Genomic DNA, 25,287 nt, shown 5'->3' on the forward strand with positions numbered 1-25,287 from the left:
GAAAAATATTTAGAGATAAGCTGAAACGAATATTGGGTTTGACTGAAAGAAATGCCTGACGTGTCATTGTAGAGTTGTCCTTAAGTTTTCTGGCGAGTACAAAGTCATTCAAGAGGATGAGAAAAATTTACTGAGGTAATTTATATGATGATGTTGCTATTTTCATACATATTATTAAATGTTGTTGTTATCTTTTAAGTCAAAACTTGTCTAAGAGACCACTTGTGATATTTTATTGACCAGTTTAGAACTTTAACACAAAATTTTTACTTTTATACTGTCCGAAACAGTTCTTGATAAAAAATGTTATGATCAATATTATTCTACTGTGTTATTTTTAACGGAATATATAACAGAGTATGACATTTTTTAGGTTTTCTGTTATATTCTTAAACAAAAATAACGGCAATGATATTGTAATTATATAATATTTTCGATTAATTATTTATAATTTCGTCATGCGGCTTTGTTTGTATAAATTCAATATTCTCTTTGGGCTTATACTTTCCGGTAGGGATGCAAAGGGTGTCTCCTGGCACATAATATGTTCAGATTGTTCATCTTGAATTTCGGTTATCTGTAATATCCGTATAGTCAATATAAATTTCAATGTTACATTCAGAATACTGCCATATATATGTAAAGGGTGATTCATTTCGAGGTTTTCTACATAAAAAAAAAACACAGGAACTTCAAAGTTAATGGGAAATGTTTATCCTCATTCGAAAGAACATTCTTTGGCATTTATTTTTTGAAGATTATCTCTTTCAAACGCTTCTACGTCTCAGATGTTCCAGCCGTTGAGTCCAGTTTTCAATGACTCGTTCAAACATTTCAAGTGGCGCATGAAACGCGTAATCTACAGCTACAAGGCCTGAATCGAACCCGGATTGTCCGCATAGACTTTATATATCCCCATACGAAAAAGTCTAACGGTGCGATGTTGCACGATCTTAGTGATCAATCGATCGGCCCAAAACCGTGAAATTATCTGCATTGATTGATCCCACTTCCCATGGCACAGTCTTGTTAAAACCGAATGTCGCCGGGATCACGAGCTTCAATTTCAGGTATCAAATAGTCGGTTATCATGGCGATATTGACCGATGATTACATCGTCCCACAAACCATTTGTTTTTTCTGAATAAAACGACAACTCTTGAATCTCTTTAGGCTGCTCTTCATCTCAAATGCTTGCTTACATACCCATTGCGCCAGAAATGGATCTCATCGCTGAACAAAATTTGACTCGAAAACGTCAGATATTTTTGGAACTTTTCAAGAGCTCATAGAGCGAAGCGATGTTCTTGGGAATGGCCGAGCGTTTTTAGTTCGTTCACAAGCTGTACCGCGCTTTGAATTTAAGATATGGACGTAAAATGCGCCAAGTCGTACCATACGTCAGTCCGAGTTGCTGCGAACGGCGCCGAATCTACTTAGCACGGTCTTCATGTACGCTTGGTCGAATATTGTTCAATAATCAATGCTGGGTCTCAAGATGGGTGATGGTGTTCCGAATAGTACAGTATCACAATCTGTACAGAACCTGAATTTTCCTAAAAGTTGAAAATGCCATACAATACGGAACAAACTTAACAAGACAACTTGACAAGACTCACGCGTGACCTGTCAAAAAAAACTGTTGGAAAAGTACATCTAGTAGAATCACCGGTTAAAACGAATTTTTTTCTGAGTTCTGATTTTTTTTCTATGATTGTCATAAACTTAAGCTCTCAGCTTTAAAACCATACCTTATATAGGGATTTCGGATCAGTCTTAGACCGGAAAGAAGGATCCGAACACAAAGCTATAACGAAGCTATGTTTGAAATAGGGAGTTATCAAAACAGTGTTCTTAAAAAAGGTGTAAAGAGAAGTCAATAACATTATTTTGGTCATATAGTCTAAGCTCTCAACTTTAAAACAATATCTTATTTAAAAGTTTTAGATTGGCATGAGGGCGGTAAATGGAATATCAACTCAAAAATCAATAAACTTTATATGAAATTGAATGTGGTGAAGACAATGTAAACACAAAGAGGAACAAAGATAAAATCCAATGAAACTTTTTCATTCAAAATAAAGTTTCCTAATTAATTTTCGAAGTTTTATAAAATTCTGCACTGTTGAGACACATTCCACTAAGCTCATTCACATTAGAACGAAAGATAATTTTTAAGTATCTATTACTAGAAATTTGTTTTAATTTTTATTTGTTCTGGAATATATATGTAATATTATATAGTATAACAATCAACACTATACTGACACATTCAAAAAACCGAAACTATTCATTCTTCTGAGATGACATTATATATAAGTCTTTTTATGACTTCAAACGTTCTGCAAGTCGCAAAAAAGCTCAGAACTTCTCAGCTTCTTTATAGATTCCTTCCAACAAGGGTTGTTTAACTATAATAAATTAAATTTCGTATACAAGGCACTCATATTTATGCATTTTTGTGTATCACAACTGTAGTTACGCTCAAATTTAACAGACCATGTCAAATTTTCACTCTCACTTAACGTGAATTACTTTCAGCTGAAAACTTAATTTGCAGCTTTTCCAACAACAGTGGCAGGGCATGTTCTTCAACCAGTACATAAATTTTATCGCTGGAATCTACTTTAGATTGCATGTTTACACAAAAGCACCAATAAAACTAAAAGGATAAAATTTGTGAATGACTTGCTGCATGCCACAATGCACGATATATAAAATGTTCAAGCTTGGGTACGGGTCAATGTTGGTGGCTCGTGAAGGACATGATATTTAACTTGTATTTTCTCAATACCGAAACGCTGCTAGCGGCTTCCAATAGTTCGATGAACCAGCTATTTCCAGGACCACTTGCACAGTTTATAAAAACTTTATCAAAAGGTTAGGTTAAGTTAGTATTGTTAAAGGTCATAGACCAGTTTCGTATCTTTGCGATACCTGGAGGCGTTCCGTTTCAAAGTTCATGAAGGAGTTATTCTTCAGGAAGCCTACGGTTGCCGCTAATTTAACAGTCTATGTGGTCTTACTAACAATATTTAAGATAACTTTTATTAGGGACTTCCGTGATAGGCAGTGTATTGGTTCAGATTTCGAATATTGGACTTTTTAAAGCTTTTCATCCATATACAACTGACTGAGAGTTTCGAACCAGAAGGGACATTAGACATTTTTGTTTTGTAGATAACCTAAATTTTTTGTTCCAAGTCATATTCTACTATAAAGCTTATTCGAGGATAATATTCATCCAGTAAGCCTACCACAGATAACACGACAACCCCTAAGGACTCTGGTTAGCTTCAATTTATTTAAAAAACATTACTGCTTATAGTAGATTCCGGGCCAATAAGGTGAGTTTTCTATTTGAAGAGTCCATTTACCTTTTAAGAAAAGAGCTGTGGTTCATTCTGAACAACTTTGCCTAAGAGATTAAGGATCTAAAACCGGTTTCGAGAAGTCGATTTTTGAGATGAAGTTTTTCCTGTGAAAGTACATTCGATGCGTTCACCAAAATGGGTTTTCAGTAATCGCTGTGTGGCTTGTGGCGCCGTCCTGCTGGAACCACATATTGTCCCAGTCCATATCAGCCAATTCGGGTCAAAAATATTTGGTTATCATCGCGCGGTAGCGATTCCCATTCACGGTAACGTGCCGGTCTTGATCATAACGGAAGAAGTACGGTCTTATGACGCCGGCCCTTATATCGCACCAAACTATAATTTTTTCGAGACTCATGGAGTACGAGTACATTTGGATTGCTGCCTGACCAATAACACATATTTGGTTTATTCATCGCAGAAGATGATTTTTCGATGAAAATCCGGATCATTTTCAATTTGTTGCTCAGCCCAATTCACCAATCTACGACGATTCTGGTAGTCAAGCGGCTTCAGTTCTTGCGTCAGTTTGATCTTGCAAGGATGTAGGCCAAGATCTTTTCGTAAAATTCGCCACAACGACGTCATAGAGATACCCAACGCTTGAGAACGACGTGCGAGAGACTGATTTGGGTCTTCCTCAATTGATGCGCTAGCGGCAACAATATTCTTACCTCAACTGAGAGAAATGCCAAAGGAGTGGGAATAAATATCACGTCGCTCTCAAAACTCACTTTTTTCGACTTTCACATTTGGTGAGCTCTTTACGAGGTCTTAGTTCTCGATGATGGTCCCGTTGACCTCGATTACCATAATTTTGACGATTTTCCATCGAAATTGATTAGGAATTTTATTTTATTATTTATATTGTTTTTTTTGCAGCCTCTATTTAAGCTCCTTGTAGCAATTCTTGCGTAAATATTCTTTCTAGGAACAATACTTCTTAGAAAAACTAGTTCAATAAATAAGTATAAAACATGCATTTTACGAGTTATGCTCTTTTCTCTAGTATTTCTTCATTTCCAAAATAACTTAAAACGGGCATCATGGGTCGATAAAAGACAATTATCTTCTATTTTTATAGACAAATCGCATTTTGCCAGTGACAAAATTGCCGGCGTACGACATATAACAAGTATATAAGCATAGTGTAGCGCACACATTGAGAACCTAACAAACTAACAAGCTGACAAACTTTGCACACTCAAGTGTAAATAATCATCATTGATTCATTGAATGCATGAGTGATTGATGTGGCTTCAAGCGAAATGCTTGAATATGAATCAAAAAAGAATTTAATTTATTTATTATACAAAAACAGTGAAAAGGGTTACCGCTATGACGTCACACTTACAGACATAAACACAAACGACCAGTGCCGCGCTATCCGCTTGACATACAGTAATTTATTCCGTTATATATTTTGTGCGAGTGCTGCATGCCATATATGTTGGTTTCTGTGCTTGTGGAGCAGGTGTGCCGCCAAACAATCGCTTTCAGTATCTCGCATACGAGTTTCGCTCTGCTCTGCTCCATTTGTGCACTTAAATGAATGAAGGAGGTGTCATCAATTGTAGAAATATAAAATATCGCAACTGCCAACAGAATGCATCACGACTGTCATACAACGCTGACAACTCTTGACTTGTCTGCCAGTGTTGGTAATAACGCTAATTGAGTTCGCTTGTGTGTGCGTGTGTTCGAGTGTACATAAGTGTGTGGGGTGGTGTGTGGCGTATGAGTAACCATTACCACTTTAGTTATTTGATTTCAATTGAAATTCAATTAAATGTGCACCATTTTGCAAAATGCAATTTTGTTGCGCTGTCATGTGTCTGTATGTATGTATGTGTTGTAGATAAATTGTTGAAGATGAGTTATGAATGTGCTTTGTTAGACGCGTGTTTAAAAAGGGTTTATCTGGCATACATTCGTGCTAAACTACAGTCAATCAAATAAAAGGCAGTAAACCAGTCCTGCGGAATCTTCAGAGGTCAAACCTTGAGGAGAGGAAGTCACATTTTTGCATTTTTTATATCATTTTTAAGCTTCAGAAATATGATAAATAAGTTTAAAACAAATATTGCTAGTCGAAAAAGTCTTTTCGTATTTTGTCAATAGATGTCTTTGCAGTCGTATATCTCCAAATCTACCAATAACATTGTGTCATTTAACCAGAAAAAACTAAATTCGGGGAAGTTAAAAAAGTTACAGCTGTTCAAAAATGAGTAAAAGTAATGAAGAAATTCGCTATATTTTGAAATTTTAGTATAAAAAGGGAAGAATGCCACGCAAGCGACCAATGAAATTTGTAAAGCTTACGGACACGATGTTGTATCAGTTCGTGTAGCACAACAGTGGTTCGCTCGCTTCCGTTCTGGAAATTTCGATGTGAAAGATGCACCTCGCTCTGGTCAACCCATCATATATCGATGACCGTCACATAAGCAGTCATGACATCCCTAAGAATCTTAACATTCATCGTCAAATGATCTTAAAACACTTAAAAAAGGATGGCTACAAAAAGAAGCTCGATGTTTGGGTACCACATGTATTGACTCGGAAAAATTTAATGGACCAAATTAAAATCTCCGATTCTTTGCTAAAACGAAATGAAATCGAACCATTTCTAAAGCGAATGGTAACAGAAGACGAAAAGTAGATCAAATATGACAATAATGTGCGAAAAAGATTATGGTCCAAGCGTGGTGAAGCTCAACAAATGGTCGCAAATCAAGGATTGATGCCTCGAAAGTTTAAGCTGAGTTTTTGGTGGGATTGAAAATAAATCATCCATTATTAGCTGCTCCAGCCTGGTCGAACGGTTGATTCTACATTTTACTGTCAAGAACTGATGAGATTGCAGCAAGCAATCGAAAAAAACGGCCAGAACTGATAAACAGAAAGGCATTCGTCTTCCATCAGAAGAACGTTAGACCACATACATCTTTGATAACTCGCAAAAACTGGGAGAGCTTGGCTTGGAAGTTTTGATGCATCCACCATATAGCCCTGACCTTGCACCATCGGACTTCCACTTGTTTCGGTCAATGAAGAGCTCCCTTAATGCAGTAAATTTGGCTTCAAAAGAAGCCTGTGAAGATTACTTGTTGCTGGTTTTCGCCGAGAAACCAGAGAAGTTTTAGACTGTTGGAATAATGTATCTTGTGGAAAAATGGCAAAGCAGAAATACGAAAAGACTTTTTCGACTACCGAATATTTTCTAAAATCTTATTCCTTCCATTACTACCAGACAAATATATCAAAAAAGCTCGTCGAAAAGTCTTTGAAGGTTTCGACAGCCGATTACACGAAGGTAAAAAATTCTTACACACATACATATCTCCGAAATTATTATATGTATATTATTAATTTTTGGAGTATATTCTCAAATTAATGTAAATTCGATATATATGCAAGACCAAAATGGAATTCACAAGTGGACTTTACCCTTTAAGGGGTTACACCACTGGCGCTAGGGTTAAAATGTTTTCTCCTCGATTTGCTTAATTTTGTAAATAAGTATATATTAATTAATTATCTATAATTACAGTCGTAAAGTAATAAAATTCTTAAAATCTATATCAACTATGAAACTATTTATTTTTTTTTTAAATTTTGCATGCCCCTCAAAAATCGACCCGCACTAATGTTCCTAAATAGATATATAAAGTTGCTTGTTTGCACTTATTTCGGTAGCTGTCCGTTGGCAGTGTGTTCTATTTTTAGTGGCATTGTTAAACGTTTGTCGATTAAAATATTTGTTTTTGTCTTCGAAAGATTTATGATTGAATTGTATGGCTTCCTCATTTCTGAGAATTTGAAAATTAATATCTTCAAAATTGAATGATTTTAAAAATGAAAGTGAATTTTATTCAACAAACACAAGTATGTAATTAAATGGATTCTTTATTCGATTCAAGTACTTTGTGTTTAAAGTGTGTGGCAAAGTGCGATTGCTCGAATGATTGCACTCCTATACAAGCAATTTATGCGATTGTATTGAAGGAGCAGTGCGTGTTATTGTAAAGACTAGATTAAAAATAACTTTTTACGACAGAAGCTTAAGAAAAGAAGACAATAAATGAAATATAGTTTTATTAGGAAATTGGCAGTCCACGAATCTGAATTGATATACATACTTCTATGATATTCTTCTAAGAGCGCTTGGAGCGCATCTATGAGAGCTGCTCCCGCCACGATATCAAAATCGTGCTTGACGACTTTAACGCCAGGGTGGGCAAAGTAGATATCTGTGGCACAACGGTCAGTAAATTCAGACTCCATGATGAAACATTCCCAAATGGGTTGAAGCTGATAGACTTCGCTGGGGCCCGGAATGTTGTTATCTGTGGTACTACATTCCAGCATAGAAAATCCACCAACCAGATCGATCATGTTGTGATAGACGGAAAATACGTCTCCAGTGTTTTAGACGTGCGTACGCTCCGAGGTCCTAGCATTGACTTGGACCACTATCTTCTTGCAACGAAGATATGCACTCGCCTCTGTGCAGCAAAAAACGCACGTCAACAACCACAGAGAAGGTTCGACGTCGAGAAGCTGCAATCACAACAGACAGGCGAGCGATTTTCTACTAGACTTGCACTCCTACTCTATGAGAGCAATCGTCAACAACTCGGTAAAAGGAAACTGTGGGGCGGCATTTCAAGCTCCTTACGTACCGCTTAAAACGAAATCATTACTTTTCGGAAAATGCATAAAAACAGCTGGTACGATGAGGAGTTCCGTAGAGAAAACAGTCTGCCTACCTCGTGTGGGATGGGATAGATACCGAGAGTTGGAGAGGGAAGCGAGACGCATTTGCAGACAAAAAAAGAGAGGTGCCGAAATCCGTGACCACGAAGAGCTTCACAAGCTGGTCGACGGGTGTAGTGCCCGAAAATTCCATGAAAAGATGCCGCCACTAACAGAAATTTCAATACCGAAGAATACTCTTGTAGAACCCTCAGTTATGATCTAGTGACTGTAGAACACTCAGAGGTGATCTAGTTTCTTCAGTCTGCTGAAAAAGCATAACATCTGGAGATGGTGAGCCCGATCACCTATCCGATGACGATGGAGCAAACGTTCCATTCTCCAACCATGAAGAATTTCGGACGAAAGCATGTCCAACGGTGGGAATTGAAGTTTGCTCTGCCCAATTCATAAAACGGGAGACCCCACAATCTGCGCCAACTATCTCTCGAGCTGTTAATCGACGATTTTCATTTATCAACGACTGGCACATCGGCTTGAAGAGTCCTTCCTGGACGTGTTGCATACTCAAGATGGAAATTGTCGGAAAAATATTTTGTAAACCAATTTTACAATGGCGTTCGGTCAACACATCTTCACCGTCCACATCACAATATTTTCGCCTTGCTTGAACTGCATTTTTACCCTTTTGATAGTAAAACAGGAGAAAGTTCCTAAATGCTGTTTTCGATCTTCGTCACTTGAAGGAAACCAATCAAATAACCAATTTTCGACTTCTGTGTAAGAATCGAAGTGCTGCTCAGCCAATGCGTGTCTCATCGATGAAAACAAATGGCAAGAGGAAGGGGCCTGACTCAAGTTTGATGAATACGGCGGGTAGGGCTGTAGTTCCCAACAAAGTGCTTTGATTGTATTCTGACCTGATTTTGCTTTGTGTGCAGGTATACTGGCCCTTACTGGCCATTTTTCGATCAATGCGTGGTTCCAATTGATCATTTGTTGTCTGTAGAGATTAGTATTAACAGTTTCACCAGGCTTTAGAAGCTCATGATATACCACACCTTTCTGATCCTACCACACACAAAGCCTTCTTACCGAATCGATCAGTTTTTGCAGTCGATGTTTATATAGGTTTTCAATAATGCAATACTTTTTTCGTAGATTTCGTCTTTCTAATAGCTGTAACTTGATTTGTACTTAGTTTGATTTCAAAGTGAACAGACTGGTACAGCGTTTATTACCAAAATCGCGATTCGTTTCACATGCACACCGCACTTTGAGTCCAATATTCCGTAGAATTAATTGTCCAACAGAGTCGATAATTGGAGAAACCTTAGATCCGTTTAGCACTACGTTTACTTTAATGGATAATGCGAATCCTCAGGAATGCCGTACAATGCGGACTGAAGACGGTTTTGCCAATCGGGAGCAGATTATCGAAGGCGACCCGAATGAGTCCATCCGCCATCGCACGTAACAATTGGAGCTGTGCCCAGCCACTTTATGTGAGAGTTTTTGGAGGGATCTTAGTTTGGGAGCTTATAACATGTAATTCGAATTGAAGCCGTACAACCATTGTATTATTTTCCGATTTTCAAAAGAAAATTTTACTCACTTTTGGTTTAAAGTGCACGTTAGTAAACAAAATTGTCGGATGTGGAGTTTTGATAATCCACATACATAAAAGTGGAAGACGCTTCACTTTCTACGTCAAATGCTAAAAAAGATACACAAAAAAATGCACAAAAATAACAGCATAAAGTATCAGCAGTGATAAGGGTCTGATTTAGTGGGCAAGAAACTATGCTGAAAATAACGAAATGATAATAAATTATGGAAGTATCTAACAAAATCTAAAAATATAATATAACCTAAATAAATAAGTCAAAGAATTTGAGACAAAGCGCACACTTTATTATTTTTGTAATTTTCTATTGATCAGGGTGAATATAATAAATATTAGAAAATAAATTACCACGTTGTTAATTATATATTGCTTGTAAACAAACCGTTAGCCACAAGAAAAATTAACATAATTATTACTTGATTATATATAGGCAGGTGATAAGAAAGTACACAATAATAAAGTCAGAAAATCGAGCAGCTGATAAAATTCATATTTGCATATGTGTATGTATTGCCCATAAAAAAGCTGACGCCATATGTATGGCCGGAATATATATAAATATACATATATCATGAATACGTATAATACATATTCACAAATACATATACGCTTAAGACATACATACATATATGTATAACCAACGTTTGTTTCCTCCTCGATTTATGAATAGCCATAAAAATATTATTCTGTTTTTGTGGCTTGCTTCAACTATGTTTAAATGTATGTATTATTTTGTTGTTGTTGTGTGGCAAACGTCAGGTTAAATACAAATGAAAGGCCTAAATGAACAACGGATAAATTGTTGGAATTAAAACAAAGCATATAACTAAGGTTGCGTATACGCAGCGGTGTGCTCGTTACTTAGAGAGAGAGAGAGAGTGACATAGAGAAAAAGCAGACAGAGCGAGCAAACTGGAGAGTGAGCGCGCAACGAGAGGGCATCAAAACACGAAAATGTATGCCGAAACGATTGCAAAGAAAATGTGCAAAAGCAACGAAAATATGTGCAAGGCAATAACGCAATAAAGCAGCATGGCAGCACTTTAGAGCACGCAAATATGACCTCAACACAACACACTTGTTGATTGCCATTTATTTGCGCACGCACTAGCAATATGTCGCTGGTGCGCGCTCTCAATCTGAAACTCTCTATACAGTTGTCACCAACGCGCTCTCATTTTAAGTCCTCATTTTTCGCCTTTACGCTTTCGCGATTACCTTCGTATTCATCAACTGTGCTTATGCGCCATTTTATCAGCAACTTTTTATTAACGGATTTTTTGTTTGTAAACAAATAACAGCTGTTGGCTGTGATCAGCTGACTGGTACTCTGCGCTCCACTGCTAACTTGATTTTCTCAACAATGCCTGCACCAACATTTATTCTGCACAGCGGTTGGGACATGTCGTCAGTGCGACGCCAGCAGCATAACGGCATGTCCCAGTGTGCTCATAAGCACCACAATACAAATACATATATATATATATATATTATATATACCTATATATATTTTCATTATCAGCTTTTTTCTGCTTTGCTCCACTGCATTTGTATGGGTTTGTATGTGTGTGCATATGTACTATATATGCATGCAACTTACATTTGCCCGTCAAACGTGTGCTCACATACATACAAATGTATATACATATAGTACTCGTATACCCACCGCGGGGCTGCTATTTGCGTTTGCCACGTTGCTGCCGACTTGCCGACTTGCGGAGCAGCTGGCTTTTGTGTGCCTATTTGACGTGTTTGCTTGCCCGCGGCTGTTGCGGCAGACCTGTCTGCATGTGCTCTTTTGTGTGCGGGTGTTGGCACAGTCACACACAGCCAAACATGCACTCATACATGTATGCTCAAATTGTCTTCAATTATGTATGTATGTGTGTGCCCATGGGGCATATAATGGCACTAGCTTTGCGGTGCATGTAAATTGTTTGCACTTTGCGTTCTCCTTGCCCCAGCCGCCTAATGTATTGTTGCCACTTGTAATAATATTGGGCTTTTCATTATCTTCACTCGGTCGAAAGTTGTCAGTACATTGCTCGACACTGCAGCATTTGTGGACGTTCTTATTTGACAGCAATGCATATTTAATTAGGAAGTCACACTTATTGAGAGTACTGTTGGGCACTTTTGAAGCTAATGCAAGTGGTGGTATTAGGCATAATATAGATCAGTTATCATTTTATTTATTATGGAGTAATATTTCTTATATTTCGCGATAAGAAATCAGTGCTTTAAGGTAAAAAGTATTCAAGATTGCAATTAGTACTCAAGTGTCGTCTTAACTTTTCGACTTATATCTACAATTTAGATCTAGATTTTTAAAATAAAATCGCATACTATATATTGAACAGCGTCATCCGTTTAATACACATATACCCTTCATAATATCCTAAACAGAGTGCCACGAAGACCATAAAAAGAATAAAAACAAGAAAAAACTTTAACTTCGGCTGCACCGAAGCTAATATACCCTTCACAGGTGCATTTCTTTTAGTAACTATGTGTTCAGTTTGTATGGAAACTATAAGCTATAGTCATCCGATCTGAACAATTTTTTCGGAGATTACATTGTTGCCTTAGAAAATAATCTATACCAAATTTGGTGAAGATATATTGTCAAATGTGAAAGTTTTCCATACAGGAGCTTGATTCCGATCGTTCCGTTTATATGGGAGCTATATGCTATAGTTAACCGATCTGACCAATTTCTTTGGAGATTACATTATTGCCTTAGAAAATAATCTATACCAAATTTCGTTATTATATCTTGTCAAATGTGAAAGTTTTCCATACAAGAACTTGATTCCGATTGTTCAGTTTATATGGCAGCTATATGTTATAGTGGTCCGATATCAGCCGTTCCGACAAATGAGCAGCTTCTTGAAGAGAAAATGACGTTTGCAAAATTTCAAAAGTATATCTTAAAAACTGAAGGACTAGTTCGTATATATACAGACGGACGGACGGACGAACGGACAGACAGACGGACATGGTTAAGTCGACTCAGCTCAACATACTTATCATTTATATATATACTTTATAGGGTCTCCGACACTTCTTTCTGGGTGTTACAAACATCGTGACAAACTTAATATACCCAGTTCAGGGTATAATTATCAGCTTGTAAAGCTAGTGTCCTTAGGTTTTGAAATATCGATCTGCAATTTTACTAACATCCTCCTCTTTCCAAGAACCCACTTATTTATAGGAACCACTGAAATCGGAACACTATAACATATAGTTCTTCTACTTACAGACCTATCAAAATCAAGTCCCTATAAAGAAACTTGTTTTATTTGATGAGATATCTTCATAAAATTTGGCATGGATTACTATCCAGAGCAACACTATAATCTTAGATTCAGATCGGACTACTATAATATATAGTTGTCATACAAACTAGCCCATCAAATTCAAGATATCAAGACTTTTTATACCGCTTATGCGGTTATAGCCGAGTTTACAACAACGCGCCGTTCTCGCGTCGTTCTTCCTTTTCGCTGTTTGGCGCCAATTTGAGATTCCAAGTGTACCAGGTTTTTCTCCACCTGGTCTTTCCTCGTCCTCAACTTTGACAGCGGTATTCGCCGTTGCCAATGCACAAAGGACCATAAATCTTCCTTAGAACCTTTCTTTCGAAAACTCCTAACGTCGACTCATGAGATGTTTTCATCGTTCATGCCTCTGTACCATATAGCGCGACAAGAAAAAAGAGTTTGGTATTTGTTCGTCGAGAGCGGGCTTTACTTCTCAATTGTCAACTCAATCCGAAGTACCACCTGTTGGAAAGAGTTATTCTGCGTTGGACTTCAAGACTGACATTGATAAACGAAATTATCTACGACCTCGAAGTTGTGACTGTCAAAAGGGAGCCAAGTCGCGAGAGTGATGACTGTTTGTTTGATGACAGGAGATATTTCGCCTTGCCCTCGTTCACTAGCAGACCCATTTGCTTCGCTTTCTTATTCGAATGTTGAGGCAAATGATTTCAATATCAGCGGCATACGAGCCCAGATGTACACTCTTATAAAAGATTGTACCTGCTCGATAAAGATCTGCAACTCGAATTATTGCACGCTTGCAGGGGTCGTCATCAAAAGGGTAGTCTCTCATCCTAGGATTTTCTGTTCTTCCCATTGGTATTGTTTATTACGTGGCGGGTACCAAACCCACAACCCTGGGGAGTGGATTTTTGGCCTTCTCACTTTAGCTCGCGTTCAAACGGATCTTTTTTGGCTGCCCAGAGGATACTTGGTCTAAGGCCGGAAGTCGAGCGCTGCTTTAGCCATAAGTAAAAGAATCGTTTCTGGCCACTCCCAAGTGAATGGCGCTCAGAGAACTTTCCTCACTTGCGTGAACTTTTACACATGACTCCATCTTTCTTTATACCTTTTTATGAATAATGAATGGAAGCCACAAGTGCTAGATACATCAACACCGCACTTAATCAGTGAGCCTAACAAAAGGTTCCATATATGGTACAAGGTCTAGTTAGACTTAACTGATTTAGGTACACATCAATTTGTATGATAACTTGCTGGTATTAAAATAATTTCGTATTGCCTCTCTCACAGAAACCGTCGTCTCTGTGGACAAAAACTGCGAGAGTCGATTTTCATTAGCTTCTCTTAAGGCGAATTTTCCACTATTTTTTTTGCCATAGACCAGTACTAACCTTTAGATGCCAAGTCCAAACTATAAGAAGGGCGCACGTAGCTTCGTTGTAATCACTATTGATGTGAGCGACCTGGCGTTGTCCTGAACACAATTCCCCTCTTAATGGCTAAAACTAAAAAAAAACTAAAAATTAAAAGGGTTTATTGAGAAATGGTTATTTCCAGACAATCGAAACGCTCGGCCTATCCGATTTCAATTAACAATTGGCGGTCCACAGTGTGGTGAATTTTTGAATAAAATTTTCGGAACAGCATCAAGGAATACAAAATTTAACCTACTTTCTCCTCGCTGTTGCCCGTTTTTCAAAACGCGTGTTCAAAAACACTGAGTCAGGCAACCTCAAAACTGTCTTTTAGTTCAGATCTGAAATCAAAGATACACATTAAATTTTTGTCCACTAGACCTAAAATATTTTTCATGAACATTTGGAAAGAAAAAACTATGTGAGCGCTTCGCTTCCCCTTGGATAAGAATCTCTAATCATCAGAAGACCATTTGCTTGAATGCAACCAAATATAAATTACAGCACTGTTTCGTTATAATAATCGAAACATGAGTTCATTTATTTAAGTTCATCAATCATCGCTGCCTTGTTGGCATAGGCCATAGACTTGACGTAGACCCACGGGATATAGTCTAACGGCATCAAATCGCACCACCCAGGCGGCCAATTGAGGCATTTCATGAGATAATACGTTCACTGAACTTGGTTTTTAATAAATCGATTGTTACATTTGCTGTCTGTCTTTTGGTGCCGTCCTGTTGGAGCAACACATTGTCCAAGTCCATATCCACCGATTCGGGCCAAAAATATTCGGTTATCATTGAACGGTAGCGATTCCCATTCACAGGGACTGATTTGGGTCTTCCCTAATTGATGTGCTAGCGGCAGCCTTTTTCTGTATTACTATAGACATTCCTTTATCTCACTGACACCGTAACAAATTGTACTGTGCTTGTGGATTCAAATTTTTCCACTAGACGCTCAATTGTTGATCCGCCAGGACGATTATAACGACCATAAATTGGACGTAGCACTCTTAAAGTTTAGGCCACTGAATCCGAATTTCGTTAGTAAATTTTAAAAGTTTCAACTTTTGGATCGTATATCTTTCCAATATAAAATGGCATACATTACTGAAGAGAAATGTTAAAAGAGCGGGAAAAATATAGCGTCGTTTGCTGTCTCTATATGTCTACATCAGTTCTACTAGTTCCTATAAAAAAACCCATTATATGCCTAACAGAGTGAATGAATCGTGTAATGCTCAACTTTGAAGCCAAATATAGGCAACGATTTATAGAGAACCCATTCTGTTCTCAAACCATAAAGAAAACGGTGCCTTCATTTAGGGTGCTCTCAAGAGCAGAGGAGCAATTTCTAGTAATATAAGAACAAATTTAGATAATTTAGCCAAAAACCCGTTGTATTTTATTTAAGTCCGTAGTAAAGTTCATAATTAATCAAATATTATTTTTACTTGTCCTTCCAGCGTTGGCAAATGGGCAATGCAGTTTGGCGATGAATTGTGGGAATTAGCGCAACGTATGACCAAATCTCAAGAGATTAAAGCCGTAAGTACGCGTGAGCAAGCCATAAGCGTGCAACTAATAATAGCCGACTGATAACGGTATATTATTCTCTTTATAGAAATACAAAGAATACAATGCACGCGTCGAATTGAAAAATGGCACCGAACTCATTAAATCCATCACAGCGAATGTGGGACGCATGTTTGCGCGCAAAATGGATGCGGTACGTTGCATACAACAAAAAGCCGAGGCAGTCAACGAAGAATTCGTATTTAATTACACATATGCGGAGGATAATTACCAATACTATTCGAGTAAATTTTCAAAATTCGATGACAAACGCGCCGAGGAGCTGCTGGATGGTATGATGGAATACGAGGATAGATATCTAAATTTTACGCTAAATCCGGATACACACTTTTATAATATATCTGTTGATACAGAACACAGTTCCGTCCATGTACCATCTAATATATTTGATGGCGGTAAGTTCAAATACAAATATCATTAAATAAAATATTCTGTAAATTTATTTTCGTTCCTTCATAACTTAGATAAAGAAGTGTTGAAGACTATTATGTGGTCCGAAACGCTGGATGAAGTTTTCAAACAAAACTACAAATCAGATCCCGCACTATCGTGGCAATATTTCGGCTCCGACACGGGCATACTGCGCCATTATCCCGGCCTACAATGGCAGCGGCGCGGTAATCCGGAAAATGCCGACACCTATGATTGCCGCAAACGTTCGTGGTATATTGAGACTGCCACCTGCTCCAAGGATATTGTCATACTATTGGACAATTCGGGTTCGATGACCGGTTTCCGCAATCATGTTGCCAAATTTACAATACGCAGTATTTTGGATTCTTTCTCGAATAATGATTTTTTTACGGTTTTCAATTACTCCGCGGAGGTTCACGATATAATACCATGCTTTAAGGACGCCCTAGTGCAGGCCACACCTGAGAATATCAATGTGTTTAATGATGCCATTGAAGAGATCAAGCCTGAGGGATATGCGAACCTATCGTTGGCGTATGAGAAAGCATTTCAGCTATTGAAGAAATACTATATCGAACGCCGTTGCAATGAGACGTCCACTTGCAATCAAGCTATAATGGTTGTCACCGATGGCGTTGCTGGCAATACCACCGAAATTTTCGAAAAATATAATTGGGGCAATGGTGAGAACGGCACCATGAATATGAATATACGCATATTCACTTATCTGCTGGGCAAGGAAGTGACCAAGGTCCGCGAGATACAATGGATGGCCTGCTTGAATCGTGGCTACTATTCGCATGTGCAGACATTGGATGAGGTGCACGAGGAGGTGTTGAAGTATGTAGATGTGATAGCCACGCCGTTGGTGCTGCAAAATGAGGAACATCCGCCGACATGGACGCATTCGTTTACGGATCGAACGGTATGTAAGCCATACAAATTATTCAAAGTTTTAACCCCACACATATTCCAACTTGATTTCATTGCAGTATGAGCCGCGCGCTAACGATACTGGCACACGGCTTATGATCGCTGTGGGCGTTCCAGCCTTTGATCGTTCCTACCGTAATGAGAACTCTTCGAAGCGGGCACGTCTGCTTGGTGTAGCTGGCACCGATGTGCCGGTGGAAGATATCGATAAACTAACGCTGCCTTATAAGGTAAGTGAAGGATATCATTGAAACTTTAGAGAGATGGACTTTTTAAATATCTTCAACATTGCAATGTAACCTGGATTATGGTATGTCCGTCTGATTTAAATTCCGTCTGAATTCCATCGGCCAATCGAGAACTAGTGTGGCGAAACCTTAAGTAGTTTGATGATTTACAAAAATAAAAGTGTTTTTTTTCGAATCCCACTCCTACATATTATTTTCAGTAACCAATTTGAGGTACACGGCAGCTTCGGATTCAGTTTAGTATCCGCCAATATTGGAATTCTAAACTAGATCTGTAGATTAAGTGCTCTCTTCTAAATCATATTACCTTTATAGTTAGATAGTTTCAAAATTATGTCTTAGGTCTTTCTTCTTCTTAACAGGTGTACACACCGTTTACGCGGTTATAGGCGAGTTAAAACAGCACGCCAGTCGTTTCTCCTATTTGTTATGAGACGCCAATTGCAGATTCCAAACGAAGCCAGGTCCTTCTCCATCAGTCTTCCTCCTCCTCAGCTTTGTCAGGCAGGTACTGTGTCGAATACTTTCAGAGCAGAAGTCTTTTCGTCCATTCGGACAACATGACCTATCCAGCGTAGCCGTTGTCTCTTAATTCAATGAACTATATCGTTATATAACTCGTACAGCTCGTCGTTCCAGCGAATTCGTTATTCGCCGTTGCCAATGCGTAAAGGACAATAAATCTTGCGCAGAACCTTTCTCTCGAAAACTCGTAACGGCGACTCATCAGATATAATCATTATCCAAGCCTCTGTACTATAAAGCAGAACGGAAATAATGAGTGACTTATAGAGTTTGGTTTTTGTTCGTCGAGAGAGGACTTTACAATTGCCTACTCAGTACGAAGTAGCACCTGTTGACAAGAGGTATTCTGCGTTGGATTTCGAGGCTGACGTTGTTGTTGGTGTTGATGCGGGTTCCAAGATAGACGAAATTATCTACGACTTCGTTATAACTGTCAACAGTAACTTCCCCTTGCGGGTAGGGGTTAGAATTTACCCGTGGAAAGGCATGCCTGTCGTAAGAGACGACTGAAATCCATATGCACTATGCCTTTCTTTCTGAGCTTGCCTTGTAATGTCAGCATAGTCTATGTCAGAAATAGTGCTATAATACTCAGCTTGAAATGATATTATAGGCTTTATATTTGTTCCTAGTATAAGGATATTTGTTGTTCAAGCGACAAATGTCACCAGTCATTGAGTTTTGGGGGCTCAACTGGTAGAATCAAAAGCTACAAGGTATTTACAGAGACTTTAACTTGGTACCACGTAGAGCAGTTAGCCCTTGGAGTTTACTCGAATCTGCTCATTGGGTTTGGCCCTTTGTGGAGATTCGTGGTGGCTGTGGTTGAAACTTAAAGGCAGGCAGGGTTGAAAAATTCAATCCAATGTGGAGTCGTATTGCGGCCGAGTGCCGGACCCAAAGTACGGCAGAGGTTTTAGATCGGCCTCGTACCCGACCAAGGCTGCTGAGGTGTCCCTATCTACCTGAACCAGTTGGAACCAAAATATACGTGCAAAATGCATTTATACTTTGGGGCGCTGATCAACGCATTGTACTGATCTATGTGCTTCTAGAAAGGTAAGGCCGTCGTCGGCAGGTACTCACGTAAATCACAACGTTACAACAGTTATTGTCAACAGTAACTTGGGTGCCTGTCGCGAGTTCGATGACTGTTTCTTTGATGACAGGAGATACATATTTCGTCTTCACTACGAGATCCATTTACTTCGCTTCTTTACCCATTCTAGAGAAAACAGAACTAACGGCGCGGTTGTTGAGGCCAATGTTATCGATGTCATCGGCGTAGCAGTTGTACACTTTTATAAAGGATAGTACATGCTCGATTAAGTTCTACAGCTCGAATTATTTTCTACAGCAGTAGATTGAAGAAGTCTCACGAAAGGGAGTTGCTTTTTCTGAAGTCTCGTTTGGTATCGTACGGCTTGGAGAGGTTCTTCCCGATTCTGACAGAGCTTTTGGCTTTGTCAGTCGCTTATCGACAATCCACCCAGAGCCTGGAACAAATTTAATGAAGCGGTTTCCATTCCCTCCAATTCCCCAGGTTCGTAGAAAGTAACTATGGCGAATGAGATGCTTCAACCATTGCCTTAAGGTGGACAGTAGAAGAGCAAGTTAGTCAGTTAGAACAGCTTACCTTGCGGCGATGTGAACCCTTTTTATTTAATTTCCAATCTAGTCCAGAAATTCAGAATTTTAGGAAGAAAAAAAATCTTCTTGAAAATAGTAAATGTTAATCAGACTTTAAGAATTTCCACTACTCTACTTGCAGCTTGGTGTAAATGGCTACTCGTATGTGGTTTCCAATAACGGTTACATGCTGCTGCATCCCGATTTACGTCCGATTTCGGTAAGTTAACACAGCTTAGCACCACAAATTGATGAAATAAAATACTCTCTCCTCTCACTAGAAAACTGGTATGCTCAATCCCAATTACAACAGTATAGATTTCACGGAAGTGGAGCACCTTTACGAGGATTCGGAACCACGCCAACCGGGTGAGTCCATACTGCAGCTGCGTAGTGCCATGGTCCAATATCAATCAGGTGAAGTCAAGGATATAAGCGTAAAGTTTCACTATGACAATATGCGTCGAGTATCCGAGGAGAAACAAGATTATTTCTTTGCGCCACTACCGAACACACCCTTTTCGTTAGGCATTGTATTGCCAAGTGAATATGGTAAGACCTGGATTAAGGTGGGTGAAGAGGTGATGAAGAACAAGCATATGAAAGTGAATATATCGGACTATTTTGTCGGTGACAACTGGAAAGTGCATCCCGCTTGGTAAGTTCGGTGGCAGAAATATAAAGTGTGAACAACTCTAAAGTTTTTTATCAACACTTTTTAGGGTTTATTGTAAGTACCATTACCTGGAAGGCCACGAATTCAAAACACCTGAAGCTGAGTTGCGCCATTTTCTTGCAAAGATGTTACAAAACGACTGGAAATGGTCCGAACAGTATGAAGAAGATGATTCAGACCGTGATGACACGGATGAAAGTAAGTGTTCTAGATTGTACTAATAGTCTTCTTATGTTATTACTTGAAATCAATGTAACTTGTGCACCCTTTCCACTGTAGTAAATTGCGGCCGCATAACGCTCGACGAGGATGCCTACTACTGCAACAAGGAGCTCGTGCAACTGCTCATCTTCGATGCCAAGGTAACAAACTCCAGTTACGGTGAGTGGAAATTCGCAAATGATGAGGAACGTAGGCTGATAGAAGGCTTTGGCGGTTCGTTGCGTTTTGCGGCCACCATGAGCGGCTTGACACGTTGGCAATTCATTTACGGTGAGGTTGAAGTGGAAAATGATCGTGAATTTGGCGACTATCATACGACAGCGATCGACGAGACTTGGTACAAGAGTGCCATATTGCAGCATCATCAAGAGCGCACTGAAAGCTTCGTGTACATGGTGAAGCATGCCAGCGATCCAATGGAGGATAACGAATTGATGGTTACCGCTTCGCATGCGATATTTCCACGCGATGGCGGTAGAGAGGCTCCTGCATGTGTTGTCGGCTTTCAATTTTCACATGCACGTATGATGGACCGATTCTTCAATATCACTTCGATAGATAATGTAAGTGGAAGTTCGTCAACTTGTTTTGTTTACAAATTAATTTTCGAATTGTTCAATGCATCTTTCTTTCGAAAATGTTCTCCAGTGCAATGGTTGCATAAAGACCTGTACGAGCGACGAGATAGATTGCTACGTCATAGACAATAATGCATACATTGTGATAGCGCAAAATGTCAATCATACTGGAAAATTCTTCGGCGACCACCAAGGTGACGTTATGGCGGCAATGGTGGAGAAGGGCTTCTTCCAAGCCATCAATGTTTACGATTATCAAGCGCTATGTCGCGAGGAAGTCGACGATTCCAGCGACGCGCAAGCTCTACTGCACGTAAGTCCCCAACGGCAAGAAGTAAAGAAGTCTATTATAATTTCCAATTTTCCCAAATACAGCCAATCAGATTGTTGAGCATAGGCTGGCGCTGGTTGATCGCGCAGCTCTTCTGGCAATATGCGCGCATCAAATGGTGGGCGGACGGCGCACCATGTAAGTAGCCTCGCCTACATACTTTATATATTATTTATACTTATTCATTACACATTTCCAGTCTTGGAATATTCGGACGAGATCGACGACGACTACGAAGCGGCGCCGGATGCGTTTCCACGTCAACCGCAAAAAGACAAAGACATGAGTGACGATGGCAAATTATTATTTGAGATGAAGAAACCCGATCCGGTCTATAATCCATGCGATACACGTTCAACACTCTATGTCTTACAACCGAATTCGCTCGAAGATATAAGCGACTATATAAAAGTGCCATATTCACGACCGTTTTATTTAAAGAAAATACCGAATACCAATCTTTTGTTGGTGGTGGTAAATGTTTTGATGCCATCGAAAGGTATGCGTTTGACCACGGAACCCGAACGTTTAGAATATGATATAGAGTTTCCATGCTATAAATTAAATATGAGCTTCTACGAGCGACGGCGTCTGGAGGAATGTTTCACCCAGCACCCAGAGGTAAATTTATGTGCTAATGTAAGGTATGTTAGAGGAAGGAAGTGAATATATACGTGAAGTTTGTAATACCCAGAAGAAGGCGTCGGTAAGTACGTACATATGTATATAAATCATCATTGTGACAAGCTGAGATGATTTAGCCATATCCGTCGGTATGTCTATATAAACTCGAACTAGTCCCTCAGTCTTTGAGATATTAAACTAAAATTTTGCACACGTCCTGTTCTCTCCAAGAAGGTGTTCATTTGTCGTGTCCTTGTATCGTTATTTATTTGACGAAATTTGTTCACGAACCAGCTCCAAAACGCAGATGAATAAAAGCTCTACTGCGTACTAGGAAAGCTGAAACCATTGTAGGAGAGAGAAAGATTCTTCTGGCCACATTATTATAGAGCCTCTTAGTAGATGACTACTTAAGCTGCTTAAAAACAATGAGATTTAGTATCAAGGATACAGCAAAGTGGCTTAATGACAAGAATAAAAATCCGAGAACAATCTCTACGATATAGTAAAAAGAGGCTTAGCACTGCAAAGGGATGGTGCAATACGGTTGTGTTAAATATTATTCTATCCAAAACAACTATCGTTACTTTTACCAAAAGAAGATTCCTGCCGGTCTTAAGGACCCTAACATTTGGTAGCAGAGAGATAGACATATCTAATCAGGACAAATACTTTGATTAGAACCAAACTTGGTATGTGACCTTCTTTTCACATTTCTATGTAATAGTTAGAAAAAGAGCGAAATCGGCCTGCTACCACTCCCATTGCTCCCATATAATTAGATTCTTTCGCTATCCAGTACACAAATCAAGAAATTATTAATATAACGAGATAAAACTTTGCACTATAAAAGATTATCTAAGTCCAACAAAAACTGTTAAAGTGTTTAGGCACCGAATATTTGCACCCCAGTACCTATTGTTGACTTATTACCGCAAATATCGATCTATATATAATACATATGAGCAGCAGCTGTACAGTCTTGTAGTCATGCTGATTAACGCCGTTCGTTGAACGCTCTCCAGATTCTTCACAAGTTTGGTCTTTCCCTTTTCCATCACATAAAGACTCCATAGATCATAATAAGCTTGACCAGAGGCTCTAGGAGGAGAGGCTGATGAGTCTGAAGTCTTTGGCCGTGTTGTGGAGACCCTGCCAGCGATCGGGATGAACGTGACTCTTATTCGTCTCCAGGCTTCCGGGATATAACCCAGTCTTATTTAGTTCGCATGGATAGATGTCAACCAGTTTCATGACACCTTAAAAGCCTGTTGAATATGCGCTGTTATGATACCATCCGGCTCCGGGACTTGAAAGGCTTGAATGAATTGATCGCCCATGTCAAGTGCCGATCATCCAGAAGATCGACACAGACCGCGCAATCGTCTTGCGCCTACATCCGATTTGCATCCGTAAGATAACCCGGGGAGATGGGGTTCTTTGCACGAATACGCCTGAATCTAGCGGGCTCATGACAGCCTTCCACTTTTTCGCAGAAGCTTTTCCATGAATTCCTCTTTGCCTTCCTTAACTCAGAGTTGTATATTGTCAGTTCCATTTTTTACATCGTCCAGTTGTCAATTGAACCACACACACGGACCTTATAGAATAAGCGTCTGGAGGACGCTCTGATTTCCGAAAGTTCTATAGTCCACCAGAGAGCTTTATGCCTGTCTTTCGGTGTTTTCAATGGATAGGAGCTCTCCTGTGTAGTTTTAAATGCCGAGCTGAAGATTTCGACCCACGACTACCGTGTCGTTGGTGACCAATGAGTCTACCCCCGACGCGCATGGGAGACTACGTCGGAGCCTCTTACAGTTCATTTCCCAGTTTGTATTCCTAGGATTTCTAAAAGACTTTCTAGGCGGACATTCTTCGACTAGACTGAACCCTATAAACCTATGATTAGAGAAGAAGTGATCGTCAAGGATCCTCCAGTTTGAGATCAATAGGCCAATTCCGTTTGAGGTCAGGGTAAGGTTAAGAACCTTCTCCTCGCCTGCAGTAACAAAAGTAGGAGAGTTTCCCCTATTTTCCTTCCTTACTCGTTTATGTTTCATTTTTTATTTATATATATATTTTTTAATATCTTTTCAGGAGGAGAAATATACATATTGTGGCGATGCGACAGCGCTGCGATTGGACATTGTAAATTTATTGATGACCGTATTTATATTTTTATTAACGCGCTATTTACGCACTTAAATGTTTGTAAACATTTACTTATTTTTTACCCTATCGAACGAAAGTATGTAACTAAATACAAATTTTTTTATGAAAAAACCAAAAACAACAACCACAATGGCAACAGTAAAAATTAAGAAGAAAAATTTGCATTGTCACCAAAAATAATTTAGCACAATCCTCTTTACTGTATTGACTATAAATGCTCCTAGCGTTCTCTCTTATGTGAAATACCATGTAGACTTAAACGGAAACGCCAAAGAAAACAAAGACATTACTAAAACGAAAATAATGGTTAGAAAATTTAAAACAAAAAATGACTAGCAAAACTAGCGGAACTGTTTAATTTTTTTTACTGTATACACTTGTCTTGTACTTATGTATTGTATGTATGTATGACTGTAGGACTAAATACTTGAAACCGAAGTTAACTTTTCATCTTCTGCTTTCCGACGATAATCAAGTTTTTAACTGACGAAAAACCAACAACACAAAATAAAATGTAAAAAGAAACACTTAAAAAACAACAACAAAAACAATTTTAGGATATTTTTTTGAAGAACAAACACACACACGCACACACGTGAAATGTATACATGTAACATAATGCAAATCACATATGGAATTGTTGCATGTTATGTGCTTTGCAATAGCAACAACAACAAGTACACAACATTTTGTTTGAGACAATGAGTAAAACGTATTTGCCAAAAAACCCAAAAAATTATTATAAATTATAACAAAATAAAAATACATAAGAAAACACAAAAAACTAATGAAATTAGATAAAGAAATCTACTTGGTTAAATTTTGATAGAATTTTATAACCGTTATGTACGTACCCCCTAGTCGAATTCGTTGATTAATGAGGCTTAGCCTTCAAGTTAACAGCTA

The 25,287-nt window shown here is 38.8% G+C and overlaps 1 protein-coding gene across 1 annotated transcript in view; it reads left to right on the plus strand.

The window, feature by feature from the left end:
• LOC120767741 (voltage-dependent calcium channel subunit alpha-2/delta-3) overlaps nt 1-24,723 on the plus strand; it is a 40,680-nt gene extending 15,957 nt beyond the window's left edge. Inside the window, exons 2-13 of the mRNA XM_040093952.1 lie at nt 15,900-15,981; nt 16,058-16,424; nt 16,494-17,368; nt 17,436-17,606; nt 19,921-19,998; nt 20,060-20,436; nt 20,501-20,652; nt 20,734-21,239; nt 21,325-21,567; nt 21,630-21,723; nt 21,785-22,206; nt 24,307-24,723. Of these exons, the coding sequence (XP_039949886.1) occupies nt 15,900-15,981; nt 16,058-16,424; nt 16,494-17,368; nt 17,436-17,606; nt 19,921-19,998; nt 20,060-20,436; nt 20,501-20,652; nt 20,734-21,239; nt 21,325-21,567; nt 21,630-21,723; nt 21,785-22,206; nt 24,307-24,414 (3,475 nt within the window). The 3' untranslated portion in view covers nt 24,415-24,723. The remainder of the gene's footprint in view (nt 1-15,899; nt 15,982-16,057; nt 16,425-16,493; nt 17,369-17,435; nt 17,607-19,920; nt 19,999-20,059; nt 20,437-20,500; nt 20,653-20,733; nt 21,240-21,324; nt 21,568-21,629; nt 21,724-21,784; nt 22,207-24,306) is intronic.
• Nucleotides 24,724-25,287: the final 564 nt, after the last annotated feature.

Source organism: Bactrocera tryoni, chromosome 2 (assembly GCF_016617805.1).
Source record: "Bactrocera tryoni isolate S06 chromosome 2, CSIRO_BtryS06_freeze2, whole genome shotgun sequence".
NCBI classification, from domain to species: domain Eukaryota; kingdom Metazoa; phylum Arthropoda; class Insecta; order Diptera; family Tephritidae; genus Bactrocera; species Bactrocera tryoni.